Source organism: Glycine max, chromosome 5 (assembly GCF_000004515.6).
Source record: "Glycine max cultivar Williams 82 chromosome 5, Glycine_max_v4.0, whole genome shotgun sequence".
NCBI classification, from domain to species: Eukaryota; Viridiplantae; Streptophyta; class Magnoliopsida; order Fabales; family Fabaceae; genus Glycine; species Glycine max.
In genome coordinates this window covers 2281259-2305662 of record NC_038241.2, presented here as the reverse complement: position 1 = coordinate 2305662, position 24404 = coordinate 2281259, and the positions used below count along the sequence as shown (strand labels likewise).

The window sequence follows — 24404 nt, the reverse complement described above, 5'->3', positions numbered from 1 at the left end:
ACTACTACCCTTTAATCTTTTATTTGTTGAATTTCCTAAGACTCTTCTTCTTCAACAATGCCAACAAGAACATGGTTCCCTCAAGATTTATATTTTGTGTAATTGTTATTGCCATGTTCCTTTTGGTCCAGTCTTCCTTTTTCCTCATCCACTTGAGTAATCAGTCATCCATTCCAAGATCCGTGTTGGAGCTTTTTCTTGTCAACAACACATCACTTGACTTCAAACCTAGTTTCATGAGGGAGCAAGTTTCAAAAGTTCAACCACAAAGCTGCCATGTATGACTTATCTCCAGAGTTTCATATAAAATATTTTTTACTAATTAAAAAAATATTTTTTTTTTATAAATGATTACTATTTGATCCAACCAATGCTCTCTTGAGGGTGTTCATGTATGACTTATCTCCAGGGTTTCACTTTGGGTTATTGGATTGGAAAGGGAATGTGAACCAAACATGGCTTAATGTGAATAACCCAAAACACATTCCACCTTATCCAGGTGGGCTTAATTTGCAGCATAGTGTGGAATACTGGCTCACCCTTGATCTTCTGTCATCAAACATTGCGAAAAAATTTTGGTCTTGCACCGCAATTAGAGTGCAGAATTCAAGCCACACGGATGTGGTTTTTGTGCCATTTTTCTCATCTTTGAGGCATTCCAAAATCCATGGGAAGGAAAAAGTTAGTGTTAACAAAATGTTGCAACAGAGATTGGTACAGTTCCTAATGGGGCGGGAAGAATGGAAACGTTATGGAGGGATGGATCATGTGATTGTGGAACACCATCCTAATAGCATTCTGCATGCAAGAAGAAAGTTGGGCTCTGCCATGCTTGTGCTTGCAGATTTTGGAAGATACCCTTCTCAATTAGCAAACATTAACAAGGATATAATTGCTCCGTATAGACATCTAGTAAGTACTGTACCAAGAGCTGGGTCAGCTTCATATGAGGAACGTTCTACACTTCTATATTTCCAGGGGACAATATCTGGGAAAGATGCGAGTTTCTCCTACTCTAATATTATCTCTTCAATGCATGCTTAATTGACTTGTATGGTTTTCCCTCCTGTTTTGGGTGGTAATTTATGCTTAATTCAGTTAATTGGTAATTGATTATCCGCATTTTAAGTTGTAAAACATATTGATGAAGCAAAGGTGAGCTAAGAAGCTGAATGGATTCATAAAGACGTGAGTTTCTCCTACAGTCCTACTCATATATTATCACTTCAATGCTTGCTTTATTGTAAAAAAATAACCTATCATTGACTTGTATAGTTCTCCCCCCTGTCTTGGGTCGTAATTTATGCTCAGTTGGTAATTGTTGTAGGCATTTGAAGTCGTGGAACATATTGCATGATGCAAAGGTGAGCTTAGAAGCTGAGTTGATTCTAAACTCAAACTTTGTCTACAAAAGTTATTGATCAAGAGTAAAAAGGGGAAAATTTTGTTCTCCGCAGTCTTTAGTTATAAGCACCGTTTTTTACTGTTTTGTTATCTACTTTTTAATGAGTATGCACCTTTGTCCATTCATTAAAATTCATAGAAAAACAATTAAGAAATGAATAGCAGGGTTACTGAGTTGAATCCTGTGATCCTACAATATCGAAACTCATCCTGCAGTGGTAGTTTTGCTTAGAATCATCGTAGCGAGTATGATGCGAGTTTTATTACCTTTCATCATATTATCAATATTATTGTAACTAATACTAAATCTATTAGAAGAATGTTTATTTATTGTAATTCATTAAATTATCATGGTGAAACTCTTTAGGGAGGAGCTATTTGCCAAAAGCTATATTAGCTCCTCAAAGATGAGAAAGATGTGCATTTTGCATTTGCAAGCATCAGAAAAAATGGGATTAATCAAGTAAGCTAAGGCATGGCCTTATCCAAATTTTGCCTTAACGTTGCTGGAGATACCCCATCCTCAAATCGCCTCTTTGATGCCATTGTGAGCCACTGTGTTCCTGTGATCATTAGTGACGAAATTGAGCTACGATTTGAAGATGTTTTGGACTACTCAGAATTTGGCTTGTTTGTCCATGCCTCAGATTCTGTAAGGAAAGGCTACCTGCTCAATCTTCTTCGTTCAATCAAACCAGAGAAATGGACCAAGATGTGGGCAAGGTTGAAGGATATTACACAGCACTTTGAGTATCAATATCCAAGCCAGCCTGGGGATGCAGTGAATATGATTTGGGAGGAAGTTGCACAGGAAAAACAGATACCAGAGACCTTAGCTTCTTGTTATGATCCACTGAAATACTAAGGTGGAGCCAGATAATGACTCTGGTCATATTCAACTTATCCATGGGAGAGTCATGGGCCTGGTTTTACTTATTCGCTACTAGCAAGCTCCATCCTCTCCCTTGTTACCATTTTTCACCGAATCAATTTTTATCTTCTTCATGAAAAGATGATAGTTTTTTTTTTCTTAAATCACATGGGATAATTGAAAAGAGAAAAATACCATATTGATTTTTCCTTCTCTTATTGGCAATGGCATATTAATTATATGGATATTTCTACCGTATCCCCCTCTATATGGTGCCAATGCATTTTCTTCCATTAGATTTTGCATGGAGATTCAGGAAACAACTATCTAACCTCCATCAAGGTACCACAACAAAGAGGTAAGTCTCCTAATTTCTTTCACAAACTAGGTACTTTTTTCTTGTGTGGAACCACCATAATGCATTACCCCTGGCTTTTGTAGTGTATATGGATCATTGATGTGCAAATAAGTTAAATGCCAAAGGAGCTATGGACTGAAAGTGTAGAGTACATTTTGATTTTTAACTGGGAAATTCATCTTAATTTTATTAGATGCAACTATGCAAGCATGAAATAAGCGCGAGTGAGCAAAATAGAATTGACCATAAAGAGTAACAACTGATTATGCAGGAAGACGGCCTCCAAATTAAGATAAATTCTCATGTATTCTGATAATAATCAACATAGCAATTAAATTTTATTATGTACTTAATCTGATGTTACATATTTAATTTGTGTGCTACGTGTTAATGTTTTCATTCATTGTGCGTATAATGCTGTCTCCTAAATTAGTTGGAGAAACAAGCAGAAACATCAGTTGAGGAAAAAAAACATATATATATATATATATATATATATATATATATATATATATATATATATATATATATATATGTGTGTGTGTGTGTGTGTGTGTGTGTGTGTGTGTATTCTTCCTCTTCGTAAGGGGAAAAAATTAGCATGCACTATATTCAGTATTTGAGAACTAACAAGACCATAAGCTATCCAGCTATTGGTCAATTCCTACGATTTCTCTACTAATAATGCTGGCTCAAAGATTTGTTCAGCACTTCAGCTGCAATTTTTCAGCTGACCGGTAGGCTCAAAGTTAGAATAGAACTGAAAACAAATATAAAAGAATACGTAGAAAACCAACCAACCTCCTTTAGAAGTGGTTAAGGATACAAAGAACAATTGGTTTTGTCTTTGCATTGTGAATTCTCTTGTCATTTCTCAGCATAAGAAAGGACATAGCCGAAGCAGGTCAACTTCTGTTGTGAATTGGGTCTGGTCCTTTTCTAACTGTCCTTTTGTTTGACTGATTAGGATCAAAGGTCATTGAAGGTGCAGGTACCAATTCCACCTTTGATTGCAAATCCTCCACTGCAACAGCCTTTAGGATGCGAAAACTTCTAACAAATGGCAATAGTCCCTCATCTCATCTCAGAGCAAGATCTTTACTTCTCAAGCCAGAAACCTTAAATGGTTGAGAAGCTAAAATCCCAACACAAACTAAAACAATGAAGCCTCTAAAACTCAAGAGACTCATGTTCCTTTTCTTTGTTATGAGTAATAATGTGGAATAACAGAAAGTTCTGTATTTGAAGCAAAAAGGAGATAATAGGTAGTGTGCTGGCACAGCAACTCCTCTATTTCTTGTTACTCATTTCATGAAAGTAATCTTCCAGGGGACTTGGAAGGATGAGTAAAAGCATAAAGCATGAGAAGCCCGGAACATGAAGGGAAGGAAGTTTTAGATTCACCTCAATCATAAGTCATGCTATGGGAGCAAATATATAAGGCTGTTTTAGAAGACACTGACAAGGTTTTGAATGAAAGTTAATTGGAACAACAATGCCCTTGGGAAGCCAAGTATCTTTTCATTCAGTTTCCCTTAATCCCTATCATCTGACATGCTCTTTTTTACCAAACAAAGACCGAACTAAGTGTCTTCAACACTTTATTTAGCTGCCACGTCAACTGGACTTGCTGACGTGTCCATGTGTCGTACCATGAAAACATTTGCTGACCAGCTAAGATTCGATGCATTGTGATTATTTGAACTATGGGATTCTAACACAAAACATTTACAATACCAAAGTTTAATAATTTTAGAGAGTAAAATGATACTCCAAATAGTACTATTTTGCAATTTCAAAGTCTAAGTTTTTGGGTTATTACTTCTAAAAACTTTGGTATATTTCTCAACAAAAAAAAAAACCAAGCGTGTCTTGAAAAATCTTTTTTATTTATCAATAAGTCTAAATTGAATTGGACTTAAATCCTTAAGTAGGGACTTATGCTCAAATATTATGGATGCAAAAGATGGTTAGAAAAAAAGATTCAATAAAAAGGATAGGTTTTTTTTGTCAAAGATTAATTATAGATAAAGATGGACATACTTCGTCTCAATTACATGATGATCTAAAAAAAATTCATTTTTATTTTTTTGGTAATTACAAAAATCATTGTTTTTTACCATTGTTTTATAAATATTTAAAAATAAAAAAGTACTTAAGTTATTTTGATTAGAAAAAATAAATCTCCAACATTAAACCAGTTATCACAATGACTCTCTTCTCTGGTTCTAGTGAGATAAATTGGGGAAATTATTTGTATTTGCTTTATGTTAAGGGACGTGAACCCAATTGCTTGCCATGACTACTAGAAATAAAAGGTATAAGAAGTTCGATCAATGTTAATGCAACATAGACAAGAAAGCCATTAAAAGTAGAGCATTTTGGGAGAAGGTGGGGAATAGCAACCACTCCCAAAAAAACAAACCAACCAATAACTGTCTTTTATGTTCTCTTTCTTTATGCGAACTATCTTTAGAATTCCAAGCTCTTCTCTCCATGCAAAAAAATAATAATAATAATTGCAGTCTCGGTTTCTTGTGTTTAATTGAATTCCTTGATGCTTTTCTCGCCTCTCTTTGGATTGCTTACCCAATAACCTTCATTCAAAGTTTAAAGAAAAACGTTTGTTAACTTCCAAATATGGCCATTCTTCCTTTATTTTTCTCGCCAATCCATGAAGACCAGCCTCAACTCTCTTCTATCCAATATCCTCTTATCTCTTACCCTCTTTTTTCTTTTTAAATTTTATAAATTTATGGTTCCAATAAACAGGATAATTCACATGTTTCATCATGTTAAGAGGATAAAGAATCAACGAGGGACGAAGGGAATCTTTTTCTAAGAACATGGTCAATTACTTAGATACTCTTTCTGACCCTCCACTTTAGAGCTATGTATTGAAGTGAAAGAAATATCTGACCATTGTTTAAGGAAAAGAGAAAGAAATAAATGAACCGTTGCTTTACAAAAATAACCCTTCACCGTCAGTAACAGCTAGCTTTTCAGATCCATCAATGGTAATATATAATTGCTATACGATCAGAATGAGTTCAAAATTATTCCAGCTTATAAACAAGCATATGCTTATCTTTATTCATCAGTACACTTCATTTTCCAGAGTAAATGAATTATTATAGTTTATGTTATTCATGTGTTGAAGATAAAAGGTCGTGATCTGCATTTCTATTTTAAGAAACCATTAGGAAAACCAGACATGGATCAGCTTCTATCATCCAATACTTCTGTCAAGTCATGGTGACTATGCAAATATGCAATGAACACCTTGTCCTTTGTGGAGCTAAGGACTCCTGGCACCAACCCAAAATAAGTAAATAAACAGAAATGAATGCACAAAGTAGCTAGGGAAAAGCAAACTCAAATTGGTAAGGAAAAACCACTAGTTAATGTTATATCAATCTGTTAATAGTGGTCCCTCTCCCCCATTGTTGTCTCCTATCACAATAACATTGACTGCAATGATTGATCAACAAGAGGGTAAAGATCTTTCACAGTATTCAATTCGTACCAGTTCTTGAACATATCTTAAATGTTAAGGAAGGGCTAAATACTCGACAGACAAACGTGGGCATGAGTGGATAGTCTCAAAGTATGACAGAGAGGAATAGAGTTGAAGTGCATCCTATGAAGTGATGAGATACAACTCCAAAAGGGTACCAGATGAAGATAAATGCACAGCACAATCTGTGTTTCATGAATAATTGAGGAAAAATTACATGACCAGCGAGTAAACCATGGAAAACCTAACAAACAAGAAAGCAGAAAAGGAAATTGAACAGAAGCAACTGCTATAATTAGATATTCTGAACTTGGAAGCACCATCCCTACCATGCTGTTTTCCTCATTATGAACTTCCTAAGAACTTGGCAATAGTTGAAGATTCAAATAATTTCTTAAAAGATGGGAAAATGTCAAAATATTACTTAATTTCCCTTGGCTGCTTTGAGACCTCAGGATGTCTGCAGTAGGCATTGATATCTAATGGGAGGAGTGTAGAATAGTACATGCAGTTGCATAGCAATTGAAGTAGATTAGACAAGTTACCAACAAGACCCGACAGAGTTAGTAAATAGTCAGTCTCCTAAATTTAATTGAGAGTTTAATTCCTGATTGTGTATTAGGAAACGACTTTGTTGAAAGAAATAAAAATTCACTTCAATGACCAAGATTTCATTATCCGTTGCCTAACTTATTTGATAAAAATATCTCAATATTATATCTTGAAGAGGACTCAAATCTCCACACTCTACCATTAGGTGTCTATCATTTCTGCACTAAGTCATTTTGAAAGTGGATCATATTTCAAGAAGATCATCAAAAGGGATTAGTCTTCAATTGTTGACTAGAGATGCCTTAATGCAAAAAAAAAAAAAAAAAAAAGAAAGGGAAAGATAGATTCACATAGAATATATTAAGAGCAACTGTGAAGCTTGGATACTTAGTAAGACACGGCATAATACAACACGGATATAGAAATACAATACTTTACACGCTTGTGTGTTTAGCTTACACAGATGCCTTGCAATTAGTAAAGGAAAATGCTAATTACTTCTCTCAAAACTCAAAATAATTACATAAAGAAACTTTGCAGGTCATGCGGGCTAATGTTGTGCTGTGTGTGAGGGTGGGGTCGATGAGATTTAGATTCATGAAATAAGCTACTGTCAAGAATACGTAAAACGTTTAGATCTTAAAACACAAGAAAGACCAGCACTCCAGCATGCAGTCACCACTGTACTCAATGTTTAGATCCTCCTTTTTTCCCGTGGCCATGTCCACCTCTTCCTCCACCACCACCCTTTCCTCTATGATGTTTTTTTGCTCCACCTAATGCCCTGTTAGCATCAGGTCTCACTTGCATCTCTTGTGGCAAGGGAAGAATATGATCCACACATTTACGGAAGCTAAAATCATCGACAGATTCATCGTCCCTGACGAGGAAGAAGCACCTACTTTTCCACATAGGGTGCTTGCGGACTTGAAAAACACGGATTCCTCCTCCAATCTTAGTATCAGGTTCTGTGTGACCGTTCTTAAGCAACTCCAGTAGCATCATATGTTCATACTGCCACACAAAAAACAACTCATAGTGAATTCAGCAAGTAGATTAAGGTTGTGGGCATCATCAAGACACGTTACTAAGACTAAGCCAATTTAAACATTAACTGGCCATGAATTTGCATGCAGTTGAATCTTGAATTGCACATGCATTAAAATAGATTACAAACCATTTTATATCACATGTTGATGGCACTGAAAGCCATTTCACAAGCTCATGCATTAAAATAATTGTTTCCTAATAATCCTATGCACTTCTGGAAATCTTTGCAGTGAATCTGCCAAACATGATAAATAAATAGATTGTGAAAAAGAGAGTTTGCGTACATATCCAACCAAGCTATTCACTAAATTTAGCCGGAAAAAATATTTCAAAAATAAGTACTGTAGATAACATCGGTGCATTGTCATGGCCAAATTAAAAACAAAAAAAAGGATTTTTGTTTTTCTAACTGAGAAAAAGGGATAAGTAGATAAAACGATGATAACGGTAACAAGTGTTGGAATACCTGGTTAAGATTGAGATAAGCGGGCCAAGCATGAAGGAGATTGTAGAAGTAATCGAACATTTCCACGGAAGAGGCGAAGCTTTTGAAACCCAATTTCACGGGACCTGATGCTTTCTTTTCTTCTGCATCCACCTTCTGCTTCTTCGAAACACCGTCTTCTTCGTCATCGCTGTCCTCTCTAGTCCGCTTCAGGTTTGATTCAACGCCGTCGACAGCCACGTCTGCGGCGGCGGCGTCCGTGGTGGTGGGCTCGACGATTTCCAGTTCCGATGCAGTGGCTTCCGCCATGGTCATGTGTGGGTTTAATTATTTGAAAAGTTTATTAGTGGGAGCGAGAGGGATCCGATTGACCTAATTTTAATTTCTTCACAGGATAACTAATTGGGCCTCACTGTAGTTTTCTGGGTCAAGGCCTTACTGTTTAAATTTGCTCCTATGGTCATTAAACCGCAATTGCTTTGGTGCATTATGGATCGGAGAATCCGTAATATTTAAATTGAATTTTTAAATATTGCATTTAAACAAGCTTTAAGTTTTTTCTGATCCGTGGATATGACACTTGTAAGTTTTGATACTTTTTATAGGGTTATCTCCCCGACCTTGCCAAGCATATGTAATTATTTAATTTCTTGCAAGTGTAAAACAATCAATTATGCTACTGTATTTTTGCTTAAAAAAAGTTATGGATTGGAAGTAAAGTAATGATTAGTTGCTAGAGTCTATCAAGTGGCGGAGAGGCAAATGATTACTATGATTTATCGCTTCATAATTTGTTCAACTTTAAGATCCATCTATTGCTTGGAAGAAAACGGGAAACGTGCGGCACCCATGCATGCATGGTCAGGAGGCCCAGTCTAATGAAGATTATTTATCTGAGGTTTATCATTCCCAACCAATTTTGTGGAAAGTGACTACGACTTGATAACTGATAGGAACATTTCCTAAACTTTATTAATTATGAGGCTATATGTTAAGTTAATGACCCTCGTGTTCCATTTTATCCAGTGGAAAACTTGAAGTAGCCACCATCTACTAACTAGACACTAATCAATTGTCCTTGTCCCCCTCACTGTCTTTTGTAAGTACTTTGCGTATCTTATCCGTTAAATTCAAGTAGAATGAACAAAATCAACTCACACTACAGAGTCACCCTTTGTTGATTTTGCTGAGTGCTGAAGTATATAATTGGGTTCTTTTGAACATAGTCTGGAGAGCACCACTGAAATCAAAATTCTAATGTCTAACTTACCAATGTGTATATATATATATATATCTCTGCTTGGCACATGGCCACTAAAGCAGAACAAAAACATCAAAACATATGAATAATGGCTCCTTCAAATTTAAATTCATGATTTGTTCAATTAGGAAAAATATGAGTAATACATTAAATAAATAATTGAAACTATGAAAGACCAATTGATAGTGTCTGAAATTACAAAAGTATTTCAGGGATTAAAAATGACTGTTAGTAATTTATAATTTAAAGAACTGAAATGACTATTTTTAGATAATTTCAAGAATTAAATGATATTTTTGTAATTTTAATTAAGGACTAAATTAGGTAAAACTAATAATTCAAAATCAAGGACTAGGACAAAGTTCTCAGAAGAAAATAATTACTGTAATAACCGAATTCATGATTGGCCTAAAGCAAGCAGAGCTAGCATGCACAGTTCCATTATAGGCTACATAACAGCATATTAGACCTAATCATCTTGCTTGTTTACAATGTGATAAACGGATTAATTAAAGGATCCTAAAAAAGATCAAATCTTCCAAATGCACAGAAGCTCCACGATCACAATCTTCAAAACCTATTCATTAAAGAAGCAAGAGAGTTCATTAAAGTTCAAACTTGGAATATTCTTATTCCCCTTGTATTCTTGTAACTCTCGCAAGCATACTCATCGTCACCATTAAAACGCATTCACGCATAGAAGGCGGCGCGCACATTCTCCAAGCAATTAATAGCCACCTTTAGTTACATATGATTCACTCTCATCATCGTATATTCCTATTTCGTATTCATATAAATTGCCAACTTCCTTTCATATTCCCCACGTTCTACTACTGTTTCAGCAAGGAAGGGACTTATAATCCTTCTTCAATACTTCAACGTCTTTATATATCTTCGTGTCTGGAGCATGATCATGGAGTCTCAGCCACTTATGGGTTGGAGCTCTTTCTACGAAATAGATGAAGAACCATTTCCATTTACGTGCCAATTTTCTTACAGGTAAACTATGAAACTTCTGTTCTATATCTTGATGCCATGATGAAATATTTTATTTTATTACTAATTTTTTGAAGTTGTTATCATTATTGAAATGCCTTTTCTCAGCGGAAACAGTGAAGTGTATCCCTCACTGGATTGGCCCTACGATTTTCCCATACAAGACTACTATATTGATGCTGTTCCTCTTATGGATTATTACCCTTCAGATCCTTTATATGAAACACTCACTACTGAACCAACACAAAGCGTGCAAGGTCTTTTATATATCTTGTTATTATATGCGTTGTACGCTTGCCTTATTTAGATATTGGTTATTTATCTTGAAAATGTTACTGCAGATTATGATTTTTATGACATTAAAAAGGGGCTACCTTTCTGGAAGGAAGTGGATGCTGTGTTTGATTCACAAAAAGTATTTTTATTTGGCAACAACGAAGAAAGTGGGACCAAGAAGGAAATGATGGAGGATGGAAAAGTTAACGACAACCGAGGGATAGAAGAGAGAATCAGCGGTAGCAGTAGCAGTTGCAGAATGTTGTCAAGGAAGACCATATCTCAGTACTTCTACATGCCCATAACACAAGCAGCCAGAGAACTTAATGTGGGCATAACCCTTTTGAAGAAAAGGTGCAGAGAGGTGGGTATTAGAAGGTGGCCCCACAGGAAGCTGATGAGCTTGCAAACTCTGATAAACAATGTACAGGTGCGTTCTCATTGTATGAAAGGTTGCGGGGTTGAACTCTTCTGCTAACAGAAACTAATATTATCACGAATTAACGTACGTACCTCATAAAAAAATGGATTGATTATCATATTTATGTTACGGTGATATAATCAAAATGAGGTTTGCATGCAGGAGCTAGGAAAAGAGGAGGGGAGAGAGAGTGAAGAGAAGTTAAGAAGTGCGATAGAGATATTAGAGAGGGAAAAGAAGGTTTTGGAGGAAATGCCGGATACTGAACTTGAAGACACTACAAAGAGGCTTAGACAAGCGTGTTTCAAGGCCAACTACAAGAAGAGGAAGCTCACAGTCACAGGGCGGGGGAGGGAACCACACTCTTCTTCTTTCAGTGGCTTTGTTGCTAGAAGTATTGTTAACGCAACGGGAGAATATAGTAATGAAAGTGAAGAAGAACGAGACATCAAGTATCTGTTGTCTCAGTTTCTGGAGTAGTAAGTACATGTTTGCATTGCCATCAAATATTTAAACTATGATTAGAAACAGTTCGATCTTTCTATATATATGTTATCTAATATATCTAAGTAACGTGTTATGATAGTTTAAACTGAATTCATTATGGGTTGTTTTGTGTGGCCGTTTGAGCATAGTATATAGATAATAAAGGGCACACGGAGCAAGATAAAAATATATATCGACCGACTTTTCCATGTCCGCAATCATCTTGTGGGGAAAATTTGGTGCTTTTTATCTATGAGGGGCGATGAATCTGTTGATGTTACGAATGTGTGGTGTTCTTATTTTTGGTTGATGGAAGAGATGCATTTGAAAGTTGATGTGAAAAGGCTATTAGCTACACTATTATTTATCATGCCATGTTACTTTTTTTTTTTCAAAAATATTTTTTGGATGACCTTGAAATCTCTAAAAAATAATTTGATTTGATTGATAAAAAAGGAAATAAAGAGAAGAAATAATGATTGATTGAGTGTTTAAAATTTTGTATCATCAAAATATAATCTCTCTTTTTATCTCTTGTTTTGACCTCTCTCTTTTCTCTACCTACATACACTCAAGAACAGTCATCCTATATCATGGTAATTAATAATGCGAGAAGAAGTGATAAAAAAAAACTGATGTGGTTAATGTTTAAAATATTAAAGTGTCTCTATATATTCTTTAGAATCTATATGTTAAGAGTTTAAAATCTACTTTTTTATACTATCGATTATTTTTTGTATGTAATTAGTTACGTTTGAGCAAATAATATCTGATACTATCGATTATTAAAGTGTCTCATTATACATCGAAGCCAATAATTAAAAAATTATTAACATATCCTTCCTAGCTAGTGAAAACAAACAACTATATATTCAATCGAATACACCAAATCCAAAACAACCAATTATGGATTCACAGTAACTTACACTGTTACAAAGTTCTCTTCATAACAGAAAGGGTGAAGTGATTAGTGTTTTGAAAAATCATTGTCATTTGTGTGAGATTTTTCATAATAGCTAAGTTAAAAAGGCTAACAATATTATAAAAAAAGGATAACGATTTTTTGCATATATGATAGCCTAAAAATAATTATATTTCAAAATAAGTATATTGAATAACACAAAAATAAATGTAATTTGACATACTTTTCGTATAATAGCAGTCAAAAGTGGTTAATGGTTAATAGTTGATATTGAAATCATTATCATCAATTTGTGTTATGAATTATGAGCACAAATTATAGCAAAAAAAGTTTCAAAATTTTGACGGAACATTAAACATAACTAAAATAATTAATTATTTGAATTTTAAAACATTGATCGAGAACTAATATTTTTAACAAAAAATAAATAAATAAAACTTTTAAAAACATAAAAATACTAAAAAAAAAAATTAAACTCAAAGTATCAAAATAAAAATATAAAACTTAAAGTATTAAAATAAAATTACTAAAATATAATGGATAAAAATAACATTTAATCTTTTTTAATGTTTATACGTTAAATAGTTTCTAGATTCTTATATTATTACAAAAAAAATTAACTAGGTTCCTATATTTTATTTTTTAATTAAATATCTATATTAATTTTAAATTTATAATCCAGTTTCTATGTTAATTTGTTGTGAAAAGTCTGATAAATCTAACAAAATATTACATCATACACAAGTTGACTTAAATAGTATTATTGTTACACATAAAATTATTTAATTTTTTAGTTTTTTTTATCTAACGCATCTCAACACTTTTTGTTTTTCATTCTCAACTTGTCCATTATCTCTTAAATAGTAACCTAATCCTAAAATATAAATGTCATCTCTCAGAATATAACCTAATCCTATTGTGTGATTAATCCTTGTAACACTATTATATTAATTTGGGGTTTGCGTGTACACGTGTATGATGAAATATTTCATTAAAATTTTTCATAATAAATTAGCATAAAAATCTGATTACAAATTTAAAATTAATATAAGAATCCAATTAAAATAAAATATGAGTACCTAATTAAAAATTTTGTAGTAATATAAGACCTACCCACTAATTTAGACGTTGAATGAACATTCTGAGGTAGACGAATATGAGAACCGATTTATTTATCACAAACATGCTTATGGGAAGATCGTTTCCCTTCCTAATTTTGCAGTAGTTCGTTGGAGATCACTTGATCGATCTCTCATCCATGGTATAACAAGTTATACCATCGGTTCACTGTAAACCTCAAACGTTGGACATCAAATGGCACTAGAAACCGTGATTTCTGCTATAAAATCTGTTTCCCACAAAACCCGTTTGCTTCAAATTCACGCTCACATTATACGCACGACCCTCATTCAATACCCCACAGTTTCTCTTCAGTTCTTGTCCCGCATAGCTCTCTCTGGCCCTCTGCAAGATGCCAGCTATTCCCAGCGTTTCTTTGGGCAACTCAGCCACCCCTTGGTTTCCCATTACAACACCATGATCAGGGCCTGTTCCATGAGTGATTCACCGCAAAAGGGACTCCTTCTATATCGAGATATGAGAAGACGAGGCATTGCTGCAGACCCTTTATCTTCTTCCTTTGCTGTTAAGTCTTGTATAAGGTTTCTGTATCTTCCTGGAGGGGTTCAGGTTCATTGCAACATCTTCAAAGACGGGCACCAATGGGATACCCTTTTGCTCACTGCTGTCATGGACTTGTATTCACTATGCCAGAGAGGTGGTGATGCATGTAAGGTGTTTGATGAGATGCCTCATAGGGACACTGTTGCTTGGAATGTGATGATCTCTTGCTGTATTAGAAATAATAGGACTCGGGATGCTTTGAGTTTGTTTGATGTTATGCAGGGTTCGAGCTATAAATGTGAGCCTGATGATGTTACTTGTTTGCTTCTTCTTCAGGCTTGTGCCCATTTGAATGCCTTGGAATTTGGAGAACGAATTCATGGTTATATTATGGAGCGTGGTTATCGGGATGCTCTCAATTTATGTAATTCTCTAATATCTATGTATTCGCGGTGTGGTTGTTTAGACAAGGCTTATGAAGTGTTTAAGGGAATGGGCAATAAAAATGTGGTTTCATGGAGTGCGATGATTTCTGGTTTGGCTATGAATGGATATGGGAGAGAAGCTATTGAAGCATTTGAGGAGATGCTGAGAATCGGCGTTCTGCCTGATGATCAGACATTCACGGGTGTCCTTTCTGCTTGCAGTTATTCTGGAATGGTTGATGAGGGAATGTCATTTTTCCACCGTATGAGCAGAGAGTTTGGAGTAACTCCCAACGTTCATCACTATGGGTGCATGGTTGATCTCTTAGGCCGTGCTGGCTTGCTTGATAAGGCTTATCAGCTTATTATGTCAATGGTGGTGAAGCCAGACTCCACAATGTGGAGGACCTTGCTTGGTGCATGCAGAATTCATGGCCATGTTACACTTGGTGAACGAGTAATTGGACATTTGATTGAATTGAAAGCTCAAGAAGCTGGGGATTATGTTTTACTTTTGAATATTTATTCTTCAGCTGGACACTGGGAAAAGGTAGCAGAAGTGAGAAAATTGATGAAAAATAAATCAATCCAAACCACACCTGGTTGTAGCACAATTGAATTGAAAGGAGCAGTACACGAGTTTGTTGTGGATGATGTTTCACATTCTAGAAACCGAGAGATTTATGAGACACTGGATGAGATTAATCATCAGCTGAGGATTGCTGGTTATGTTGTTGAACTTTCATCTGAGTTACATAAGATGGATGACAAAGAAAAGGGGTATGTGCTCTCCCATCACAGTGAAAAATTGGCTGTTGCTTTTGGGGTTCTTGCTACTCCACCCGGCACAATACTGAGAGTGGCTAGTAATCTCCGCGTATGTGTTGATTGCCACAATTTTCTGAAACTTTTTTCTGGAGTTTACAACCGTGATGTAGTTCTTAGGGACCATAATCGGTTTCACCACTTCCGGGGAGGGCGCTGCTCATGTAGCGACTATTGGTAGGGATATCATGAGCTGCTGATAAATGTGTCATCGAGCAACGAGCTTTAGTGAAATGATTGTCAAAGAGACACTACAAACGCAGAATAGATACCTTCACGGCTGGTTTATTCTAGAACCTTGATGAATATTGGCTTAATTGAAGTGCAACCATACATGTAACTACTAAGGAGGTTTTTCTCTGCATGTCAAGTGGCTAACTAACCATTGCCTTTATTCAAGTCTTTTATTTCATGGCACCCAGGTATATGTCTGAAGCTGGTGGATAGATCATTCAAGATTGGTCTTGCAGATCGCGATATCAAACACCTGCCAAACACCATTGACCTGAATGCAAAAAAAGAAACCTGCTATCCGAGAAATTTGGTGTTGATGTGTTGATTCTCTTGTATTTTTTGAGAAATTTTGTTTATATTAAAGGAGTTCTACTTTTGGATCAGTACAAAAATACCGAGTCATGACATAAGACAGGGAAGGTCCGTCCTCTAGAAAATTGAGCGCTGACATTTTTTGTTGAGTTAATATATTATTAAGGGAAAAGCAATAAATCACTGTTACAAGGACAAATGATCATTTACTGTGCATTTGATTCAGAGAACAGCATCTGACGGTTCCCCCCCACCCCCCACCTTCTTTTTTTACCAAAATTGCTCTCGCCCTTCTGGCTAGTGCCTAGGGTAATAATGTTTTCACAATCTAATTAATTCTAATTTCTAAGTAGACAAGAGAAACAGCTGCAGTCAATATTGGCCGTGAATATTATTTGATTAATCATGAGTTGTAGGATTAGATATTAGAACACCTCATCGGGTTCAAACTGCAGATATTTCTACGTGCAGACCATTTGCATCCATCTATTAAAGGATCCATTGATCTGGCATTGATGACTGAAAAGCATATTGCAAGCTCAATCAGGCCAGCATGGTTAATTAAAATATGCGACTGTAAAGGAGAGCGTGCCTAGATTCAAAAAGACTGAGATTCAGCAAAAAACCAAAAACTGGTCTAGTTGCCATATTATTCAAAAACAACTTTTACGTTTTCCAATTCTACATTATAATGGTGACATCTTTGAAGATTTTCGACCAAAACCTAAGCTCTGTATAGAGAACAGAAATGGAAGCTCCGTCCCGTTCTACTAACAAAACTGGAAGTAGAATTGATAGTTGATACTATAGAAAGTTTGAATCCTAAGTTCTGGAAGCAGTAAAGATGCTACAACAAATCCGCAACCTAAGTTCTCTAAGTAGTATTTGTGCTAAAAATAAATCCATAACCCAAGAAACCACCCGTTGAAAAAAAATTAAGCAGCAACAGCTTGCTTCTGAGCAAAAGCAATCCCCTTCTCTATGCTGGCCATGAGTTCTGGCTTAAGTGATTCCAAAGCCTTCTGCTCATAGTCAGTCAACCCTTGGAGGTCAGATGGAATTAATGCCTCAACTCCTTTCCTACCAAGCTTCACCCTTGAAGCAAAGAATGGAAGGTCAGTCAAATCTGATTCCACATATGAGCACTCATACACATCCCCATCTCCATCAAGGGCACGAAGAGACGATTCAACAAATCTAGCTGCTGCATACGCCATTGACAAGGTAGCAGACCCTGCACCTGCCTTTGCTTCAACAACTTCAGTTCCAGCATTTTGAATCCTGACAGTCAACTCCTCAATTTCTTCATCAGTGAAACTCGCTGAGGGTCTTGTCTTTGACAACAGAGGAAGAATGGTAATCCCGGCATGCCCACCAACAACGGGGACATCAACATCAATCAGCTTAAGGTTCTTCCTCTGAGCAACAAATGTGTTTGCCCTCACAACATCCAGTGTGGTAACACCAAAGAGCTTCTTAGGATCATACACACCCTTCTGTTTCAAAACTTCTGCGGCAATAGGCACGGTAGAGTTCACAGGGTTACTGATGATTTGAATAAAAGCATCAGGGCTATTATCCGCAACAGCAGAAACCAAGTCCCTGACTATGCCGGCATTGATGTTGAAAAGGTCATCACGAGTCATGCCAGGCTTCCTTGGAACACCGGCGGGTATGACAACAACATTCACATCCTTCAAACAATTCGCCAACTCAGAAGCTCCAGTGAAATCCCTGACTTGTGAGGGGGTGTTGCAGTGACTGATATCAGCAGCAACTCCCTTGACATTCGCAATATCATAGAGATGCAGGTCGGAAACTAGAGGCGACATCTTGATGAGAAGCGCGAGTGGCTGACCTATCCCTCCAGCAGCACCAAGAACTGCAACTTTGTACGAAGCCTGAGGCTGCGAGTTGTAGTTGAAGTTTTGGTCGTTTTCCTTTTGAGCCTTGGATGCAAAAGACGCCCGCAGAGCAGCACCAGTTTTGTTAACCAAGAAAGACGATTCTGACTCACATCTCACGGATGACATGGCCTTGAGGCCGCAGAAGCTCTTCAAATGATTCTGGGAGTTGAATTTCAACCCAGAAGACTTTAATTGAGGAAGCGAGTTTCCTCTTTGGCCTAGGGAACCGGTGGTTCCAATAGTGAAGGTAGCTGCTGGTGCCGCTGCCATCTCAGCCTGTGATACAAACAATAAATCAAGTCTATTCGATTAAAACACTGAAACCTATCCGAAAGCTACAAAAAGCACACGGGAAATATAAGAAAGTGTAGGGTTTATTTTGCTATGGAAGACCTAACAGATTATTTGCAATCAAATCACATGGTTTTAAGATTAGTTAATGAGAGCGTAATTTTGAATGAAAATTGCAACATTGATAATGGAATACAGGGAAATTGAAATGAGAAAAGGGGAGATCTGGAATGAGATCTGGGCGAGAGAAAAGAGAAAACGTACCTGGGAATGAATGAAAGAAGGAATTGGAAGAAGAGATTTAATAAGCGAAGTTGTGTTTGAAATCTCCGCCTAAGGATCGAGGACGAATGCAGAATAAATATAGGCACCCTTACCAAACGCTAAAGAGAAAAAAGAATCTACTCTCAAAATGCTTTCTTCACTCTACTGCCACATCCTCACTCTTCTTATTTTACTATTTTTCTCTTTTGTAAAAATATTTATTATTTACATTTCTTCTCCTTGTTTTTTCCTTTTTAACATTATTACACTCCAAATGTCAAAAAAAAGTTTAAAAACCCATTATTAGACTCCGGGTAGATGTTCACGTTCGTAATAATACCGTATTTCTGGTTAGATTAGATTAAGTTTTCCATTAATAATACCATTATGTTTGAAATTTATATTTTTCATAGTGAGATTCGGATTTCACTCTCCTAAAATAAGAAGAGTAAATTTCAAGGCATAAAATATGATGATAATTGTTAATTAGAAAAACAATAGTAGTTGATATTTTAATTAAATTTATAATTTATTATATGCATATATTTGATTTTATTATATCATAAAATGGAAATTAATTTTCAACATTCTTATTATTTGTATTTAACATTTTAAAAATATCTATAAGATTATTAAAAATATAATGGCTTTTTGGTATGAAATAAGCAAATGTCTGAAATTTGATTGGTTACTGAACCTCTGAAAAAAGAAACTGATTCAGCTTAATTTGACATTCCCTCTACTTACATCATAGTGTGATATCTGTTTTTTTAAGTTATGCGTGTTATTTTAATAATATTTTAAGCTATGCTTAACTAATCTTAGGAAAAAAAGAAAGAAGAAAAAGAAAAAAAAATGCATTGCACGGTCAATGGTACCAAATATTCGAAATATTACGTACTAGCGCACGAACTTTGCCCTTCAATACAACCAAGAGGTAGTAAAGGCCGCTCATTCTTAATCTTAAGCATATAAAATTCAGAAAACCAGACTAAGAAGGCTGTTATAGTTGTCATTTCATCATTGGCATGGATATATAGCAACATATTTTACACGTATATTTTCAATTTGGAATAGCTTAAGCCACTAAATGAGTCACTAACAGCACCACTTGAGAGCCTAAATCTTTAAATCTAGCTGACATAACCTATGGCCAATGTGTGAGAACTGAGAAGTAAATCTTTGCTAGTACTCTAGCATTTTACATCATTGCAGATAAAAGGTACAAATACCGGTTATGGGATTGCATGAAATTCAATCCTTTTTCTTACACATATATAGTTAATTATCACTTAATTATAAGGAGATCATGTCCACTAGGAAAAACACAAAGCAAAAATGAATGATAAATATGATAATGACTATTATTGTCATACGTTAAGTTTGTTCATCTCCCTCCTTATGGCATTGGCCCTCACTAAGCTCCCAATGGTGTTAATGGCCAATTTCAGATCCTCCAATGGATTGCCAGGCACCACTGTCTTGTACAAGTAGCTATCAAAGGTCATCTTCTGCACATACTCATCAGCACACATCTCCACAAACGCTTCCCTTGCAGGGTTGGACCTATAAAACACCTTCTGAAGAATATCCAAGACCTTGTAAGTTGGCCAATAAGTCTTGTCCCACTTCTCCAAGTACTTCCTCAAGTCCCCTTCTTCCACCATCCTTTTCCCATTCTCAGAACCTTCAACAATTGCCTCTGCACACATCCTCCCACTCTTGGCTGCAAAATAGATCCCCTCTCCGGAGCATTTGGTTACGTAGCCAGCAGCGTCGCCAACCAGCGCCACTCTCCCCAACAACCTTCGTGGCCGAGGATGTTCCGGGATAGGGTGAGCCTCCACTCGGATGATCTTGCCTCCCAAAATCTTGTCCTCTGCTCTTTTCCTTGTTGCTAGTTGGAACTTCTTGATGTCCCCCTTGTGTGTCACAGTTCCAGTGCCTACAGCCACATGGTCACATTTTGGAAACACCCACCCGTAGAAATCTGGAGAAACATCATCGCCCACGTACATCTCCGCAAGGTTCTCGTAATACACCATCTTATCATCCGGGATTTTTACCCTCTCCTGAGAAACCAAACATCCTAGTGTTACTTTACGAAAATCATAACACTAATAAGTCAGGACAATTTCTTAGATATTTTAATACTGCTTTTCAATCAGAATTGAAAATTTATCACAATAATCTATATAATTCTTTAATGCAAACTTTTATTGTGCATATAAAACTCCAATTTTTATTAGAAAACAACACAAAAAGCATTTATGGAATTATATTTAAGTTTGGTCCAATAAGTAAAACATCTATTTAGTTACTACTTCCTAGCTGAAAGATGCGAAGTTGAAGAAGAAGAAGAAGAAGAAGAAATATTATACCTGAAAAGCGATGGCATACTCATAATCACCGGCATCAATAGACTTGGCGACTCTAGAATTAGCCCCGTCAGCGCCAATGACAGCGTCAACTTCCAAGGTACGCTTCTCACCAGCCCCATTGGTTTTGCCATCGTAGCTAGAGTAATGCAGAACGTAGGGGGAGTTCTTATCCTTAGGAATATCCATTTTCAAGAACAAGCCATTGATGACGTTCGCACCGTACTCCTTGGCGCGGTCCCTGAGGTAAGCGTCCAGCACCTCGCGCCGCACCATGCCGATGTACTCGTGCGGCTTCAGCGTCCTCCCGATGTCCACCGCCACGTTCGACGGCGATATCATCTTCATCTTCGTCACGCGCCGGTCGATGATGTCCAGCGGCAGGTCGAACTCCCCCACCATGCACAGCGGGATGGCGCCACCGCACGGCTTGCAGTTGTCCATCTTTCGCTCGATCAGGAACGTCTCCACGCCGCCCTTCGCCAGCGTCTCCGCGGCGGCCCCGCCAGCCGGACCGCCTCCCACCACCGCCACGCGGAGGTTCCGGCCATTGAGCTTGGGGCTGAATTTTCCAGCCAAGACGCGGAATTTGCGGTGGGGAGTGGCGGGTCTTGGCTGGGCGGCGAAATGCGGGGCCTCCGGCGAGGACTGGCGGAGGCCGACGAAGGATTTGAAGGCTATGGAGTTCATGGTGACGAGTGAGAGAATGAGAGAGGGGTTTGATTATTATTTTTATGTTTGAGGGGATATGGATTGGGATTTGAGGGGGTTTGTGGCCGTTGGATGTGTGGGATTGAGGGTGGTGATTTAAAGTGGATAGATTTTGGGATGATGAAGGTTGTCGTTGGAGGTAGGTGTTAGTTTTATTTTGAGTGGCTCTGGTGCTGCCACGTTATGCTCATAGTGGTTGATCTTTAATGAAATGCTGTCTTCACTTCATCAATGTTTCGAAAAGTCATTATCACCTTCGCAAAATCGCCATTGAAAGCTAGGCGTGTCACGTGCCACAAGTAGGGTGACTCTCTTTAGCTGTGGAAGTGCTGCACTTTGCCTTGGGAATTTTTACAATATTTTTTAATTAAGTTTTTCATATTTAAAAAATAAGTTATTTTTTATTATTATTTAATATTTTTTCAATTAACTACATGAAAAAAATTTATATTTCCCGTTGTTAGTCTTCTTTTTGTTAAATGATAACATGAGGATATCACATCACTATGTTTCAAAAAAAATGGATTTTTAGATAGTAATTTAAAAATGATTTATTTTTTAGATATAAAAAAATATTTAAATCATATATAATTGATGAACCAAAAACACATATTTTACCATTCGATCTGGTTGGGTTCTCTTCTAACTTTGTTTAGATATTAAGTGTCACTCTTTAATTTCACCATTAATATTATCTTATTAATCTAGTTCAATTGGTTAAACATAATAAATTGATAGGTGAGTTATTGTAAATTTTAAATAGTATTTTTTTTATTCCTATCAATTAAAAATATATTATTAATTTAATGTATTTCTTATTTTCAATGAGGAATTATCTTAAAAAAATAAATAGGATAAAGTTTCTTAAGTTTATATAAAAGTAAATTACATATATGTTCATCAAATTATTTTATAAATTTATTTGATCAAATAAAAGTGTTTGAGAAACAATTTTTTCTTATTGACTTATAAGATTTACTTTTAAACATAACTTAAATTTACGATTACCATTTTTATTTTTATTTTCAATAAAATAATAAAGTCTATCATTTATTATTTTATCTAAAATTAAATTATTTATTTTGATAAAACTCCTCCTCATCATTCGTTAACTAAAAAATTATTTTTGACTTAAATATGTTTTTCATATATGAAGAATAGGTCAATTTCATATCACTACCAAAAAATTAGTTTTTGTCAAATAATTACTTGAAAAATTTTTATTTTAATGTACTACTTGTCGTTAAACGATGACGTGGACGAAGTGTTATATCATAAAGTCTAATCACTCACACATGATTGTGACATCAAAGATGATGACATGACAATGAGATGTCAATAAGTCATGATAATGTGACACGATCACATCATCACTTAATGAAAAGGGACTAAAAACACATAGTAAATTGAAATATAAATTTTTTTTATGTACTTAGTTGAAAAAATGAATATTAAGTAGTAATCTAAAAATGACCTATTTTTCATATATGAAAAACTTAATTAAATCTTTCTTTAGAATGCATAAATAAATTTTATTCATTATAATTTTTATAATTTAGTTTTAATTTTATTTTTATTCTTAATTTTTTAATTTTTCACAAATTTTATTCCTAATAAATCAATTTAGGCTTGGTATTATAATTTTTTTAATAAACATAAAATTTGGGATAAAATATATCAAAAAATTTGGTGCAAAATTTGTATAAAAAAAGTTTGGATTAAAAAGTGCAATTATGTTATAAGAAAATTGACTGAAGATAAAATTCTTAAATTTCTTAAAATTTAGGAATAAAATGCATCAAATAAAATAAAAAGTTAGAGAGATAAAATTTGGCAAAATATAAAAAAAAAATTGGGTGCAAAATTTGCTAAAAAAAATAAAAGGTTGAGTTTAAAAAATGCAAAATATGTTAGAAGTAAACTGAGGGCGGAGGATAAAATTATCACACATTTCTTAAAAATTGAAAATAAAATTAATTTATTTCATGTCAAATAAATAGTGAAAAATTATTTGTATCTTACTTCTCTTTATTTCCTTCTTTATTTTTTTACCAGCGGCTTTCTTTTTTTATGGTTTGGATTGCACAAAGGTATCCATATCCAATAGATTGTGGCAACAAATTGTTATATTAAAAATTATATATAAAATTAAGATCACAACATTTTAATTATCACACACATCCTACTTTTTTACTTTTTGTGGTACAGCCGTACAGGTTCCCTTTATTACTTTAATAAAGAGTAAAATTATGATTGATAATTAAAATTTTTTCATAATAAGAATTATATTGAAATACATAAATACACATTATAAATATAAAAAATATTAATATGCTAATTAATATTTTTAATTAATTATAAATTGCAAGTCACTGCATGCTTGTTCTTAAAGAAAGAAACTCATGCCATTTCATTCATAATATAATACGAGAATGCAGGACTTGAACAAGTTTGGAATTTGGCGAAACCTTAAATCCATGCCTTTTAACTTCTTTTCGTTAAACTGCTGAAGGAATTAGCGTTGCTGTCTTTGTTTTGGGACATTTGTTTCCCGGTTTGGTTAACTTATCACTGCAAATTACAATTCACTCCAAAGACATCCATGCACCGTGTTTGTTGAGAATGCAATTTTAAGGGTCATCGCCCCATATTTCTTGTAATGGGATTTCATGTTCCAACATGAACAAAATCTAGACTTTACCCTTTGTTTGTGATTTCACTCTCTAAGTTGTAAATAAATATATATGGGTAGTTGCAGTCGCTTTGAATAAACGAAAGTTGGTATATCAAACTATCTACTTCCCGCTTTTGCATGCCCATGAAATTTTCTCTCTGTTTCTGCCAAACTCTAGACCAATCTCATCATTCTAATTAA

General features: G+C 35.4%; 5 protein-coding genes and 1 pseudogene across 5 annotated transcripts; 3 read left to right on the top strand and 3 right to left on the bottom strand.

Moving 5' to 3' along the window:
* Positions 1–357: 357 nt before the first annotated feature.
* LOC100789200 (probable arabinosyltransferase ARAD1) lies at positions 358–2506 on the top strand (annotated as a pseudogene).
* A 4530-nt stretch (positions 2507–7036) lies between these two features.
* On the bottom strand, positions 7037–8548 carry LOC100305757 (uncharacterized). The gene is made up of 2 exons (NM_001249351.2): positions 8219–8548; positions 7037–7716 (listed from the first exon to the last, which is right to left on the bottom strand). Exons 1-2 carry the CDS (start codon positions 8510–8512, stop codon positions 7390–7392), a joined length of 621 nt encoding a protein of 206 aa, NP_001236280.2. The 5' UTR covers positions 8513–8548; the 3' UTR covers positions 7037–7389.
* Positions 8549–10371: 1823 nt separating this feature from the next.
* LOC100788666 (protein RKD1) lies at positions 10372–11631 on the top strand. Its single transcript, XM_003525418.1, has 4 exons — positions 10372–10457; positions 10563–10711; positions 10796–11160; positions 11314–11631. The coding sequence occupies exons 1-4, from the start codon at positions 10372–10374 to the stop codon at positions 11629–11631; spliced, it is 918 nt and encodes a 305-aa protein (XP_003525466.1).
* A 2014-nt stretch (positions 11632–13645) lies between these two features.
* LOC100788135 (pentatricopeptide repeat-containing protein At3g47530) lies at positions 13646–16213 on the top strand. The gene has a single exon (XM_003525417.5). The coding sequence runs from the start codon at positions 13874–13876 to the stop codon at positions 15611–15613; it is 1740 nt and encodes a 579-aa protein (XP_003525465.1). The 5' UTR covers positions 13646–13873; the 3' UTR covers positions 15614–16213.
* A 378-nt stretch (positions 16214–16591) lies between these two features.
* On the bottom strand, positions 16592–18608 carry LOC100783173 (malate dehydrogenase, chloroplastic). Its single transcript, XM_006579466.4, has 2 exons — positions 18441–18608; positions 16592–18161 (listed from the first exon to the last, which is right to left on the bottom strand). Exon 2 carries the CDS (start codon positions 18153–18155, stop codon positions 16914–16916), a length of 1242 nt encoding a protein of 413 aa, XP_006579529.1. The 5' UTR covers positions 18156–18161; positions 18441–18608; the 3' UTR covers positions 16592–16913.
* Positions 18609–19608: 1000 nt separating this feature from the next.
* Positions 19609–21749, bottom strand: LOC100779933 (geranylgeranyl diphosphate reductase, chloroplastic). The gene is made up of 2 exons (XM_003524728.5): positions 20822–21749; positions 19609–20512 (listed from the first exon to the last, which is right to left on the bottom strand). Exons 1-2 carry the CDS (start codon positions 21506–21508, stop codon positions 19811–19813), a joined length of 1389 nt encoding a protein of 462 aa, XP_003524776.1. The 5' UTR covers positions 21509–21749; the 3' UTR covers positions 19609–19810.
* Between the last annotated feature and the right edge of the window lie 2655 nt (positions 21750–24404).

Coding starts and splice junctions, on each gene's coding strand:
- LOC100305757 (NM_001249351.2), bottom strand. CDS start 8,512: ATGACCATGGCGGAAGCCACTGCATCGGAACTGGAAATCGTCGAGCCC. Junction 7,717..8,218: donor CTTATCTCAATCTTAACCAG/GTATTCCAACAC, acceptor TTTGTGTGGCAG/TATGAACATATGATGCTACT.
- LOC100788666 (XM_003525418.1), top strand. CDS start 10,372: ATGGAGTCTCAGCCACTTATGGGTTGGAGCTCTTTCTACGAAATAGAT. Junction 10,458..10,562: donor ACGTGCCAATTTTCTTACAG/GTAAACTATGAA, acceptor GCCTTTTCTCAG/CGGAAACAGTGAAGTGTATC. Junction 11,161..11,313: donor CTCTGATAAACAATGTACAG/GTGCGTTCTCAT, acceptor GTTTGCATGCAG/GAGCTAGGAAAAGAGGAGGG.
- LOC100788135 (XM_003525417.5), top strand. CDS start 13,874: ATGGCACTAGAAACCGTGATTTCTGCTATAAAATCTGTTTCCCACAAA.
- LOC100783173 (XM_006579466.4), bottom strand. CDS start 18,155: ATGGCAGCGGCACCAGCAGCTACCTTCACTATTGGAACCACCGGTTCC.
- LOC100779933 (XM_003524728.5), bottom strand. CDS start 21,508: ATGAACTCCATAGCCTTCAAATCCTTCGTCGGCCTCCGCCAGTCCTCG. Junction 20,513..20,821: donor AGTATGCCATCGCTTTTCAG/GTATAATATTTC, acceptor TTGGTTTCTCAG/GAGAGGGTAAAAATCCCGGA.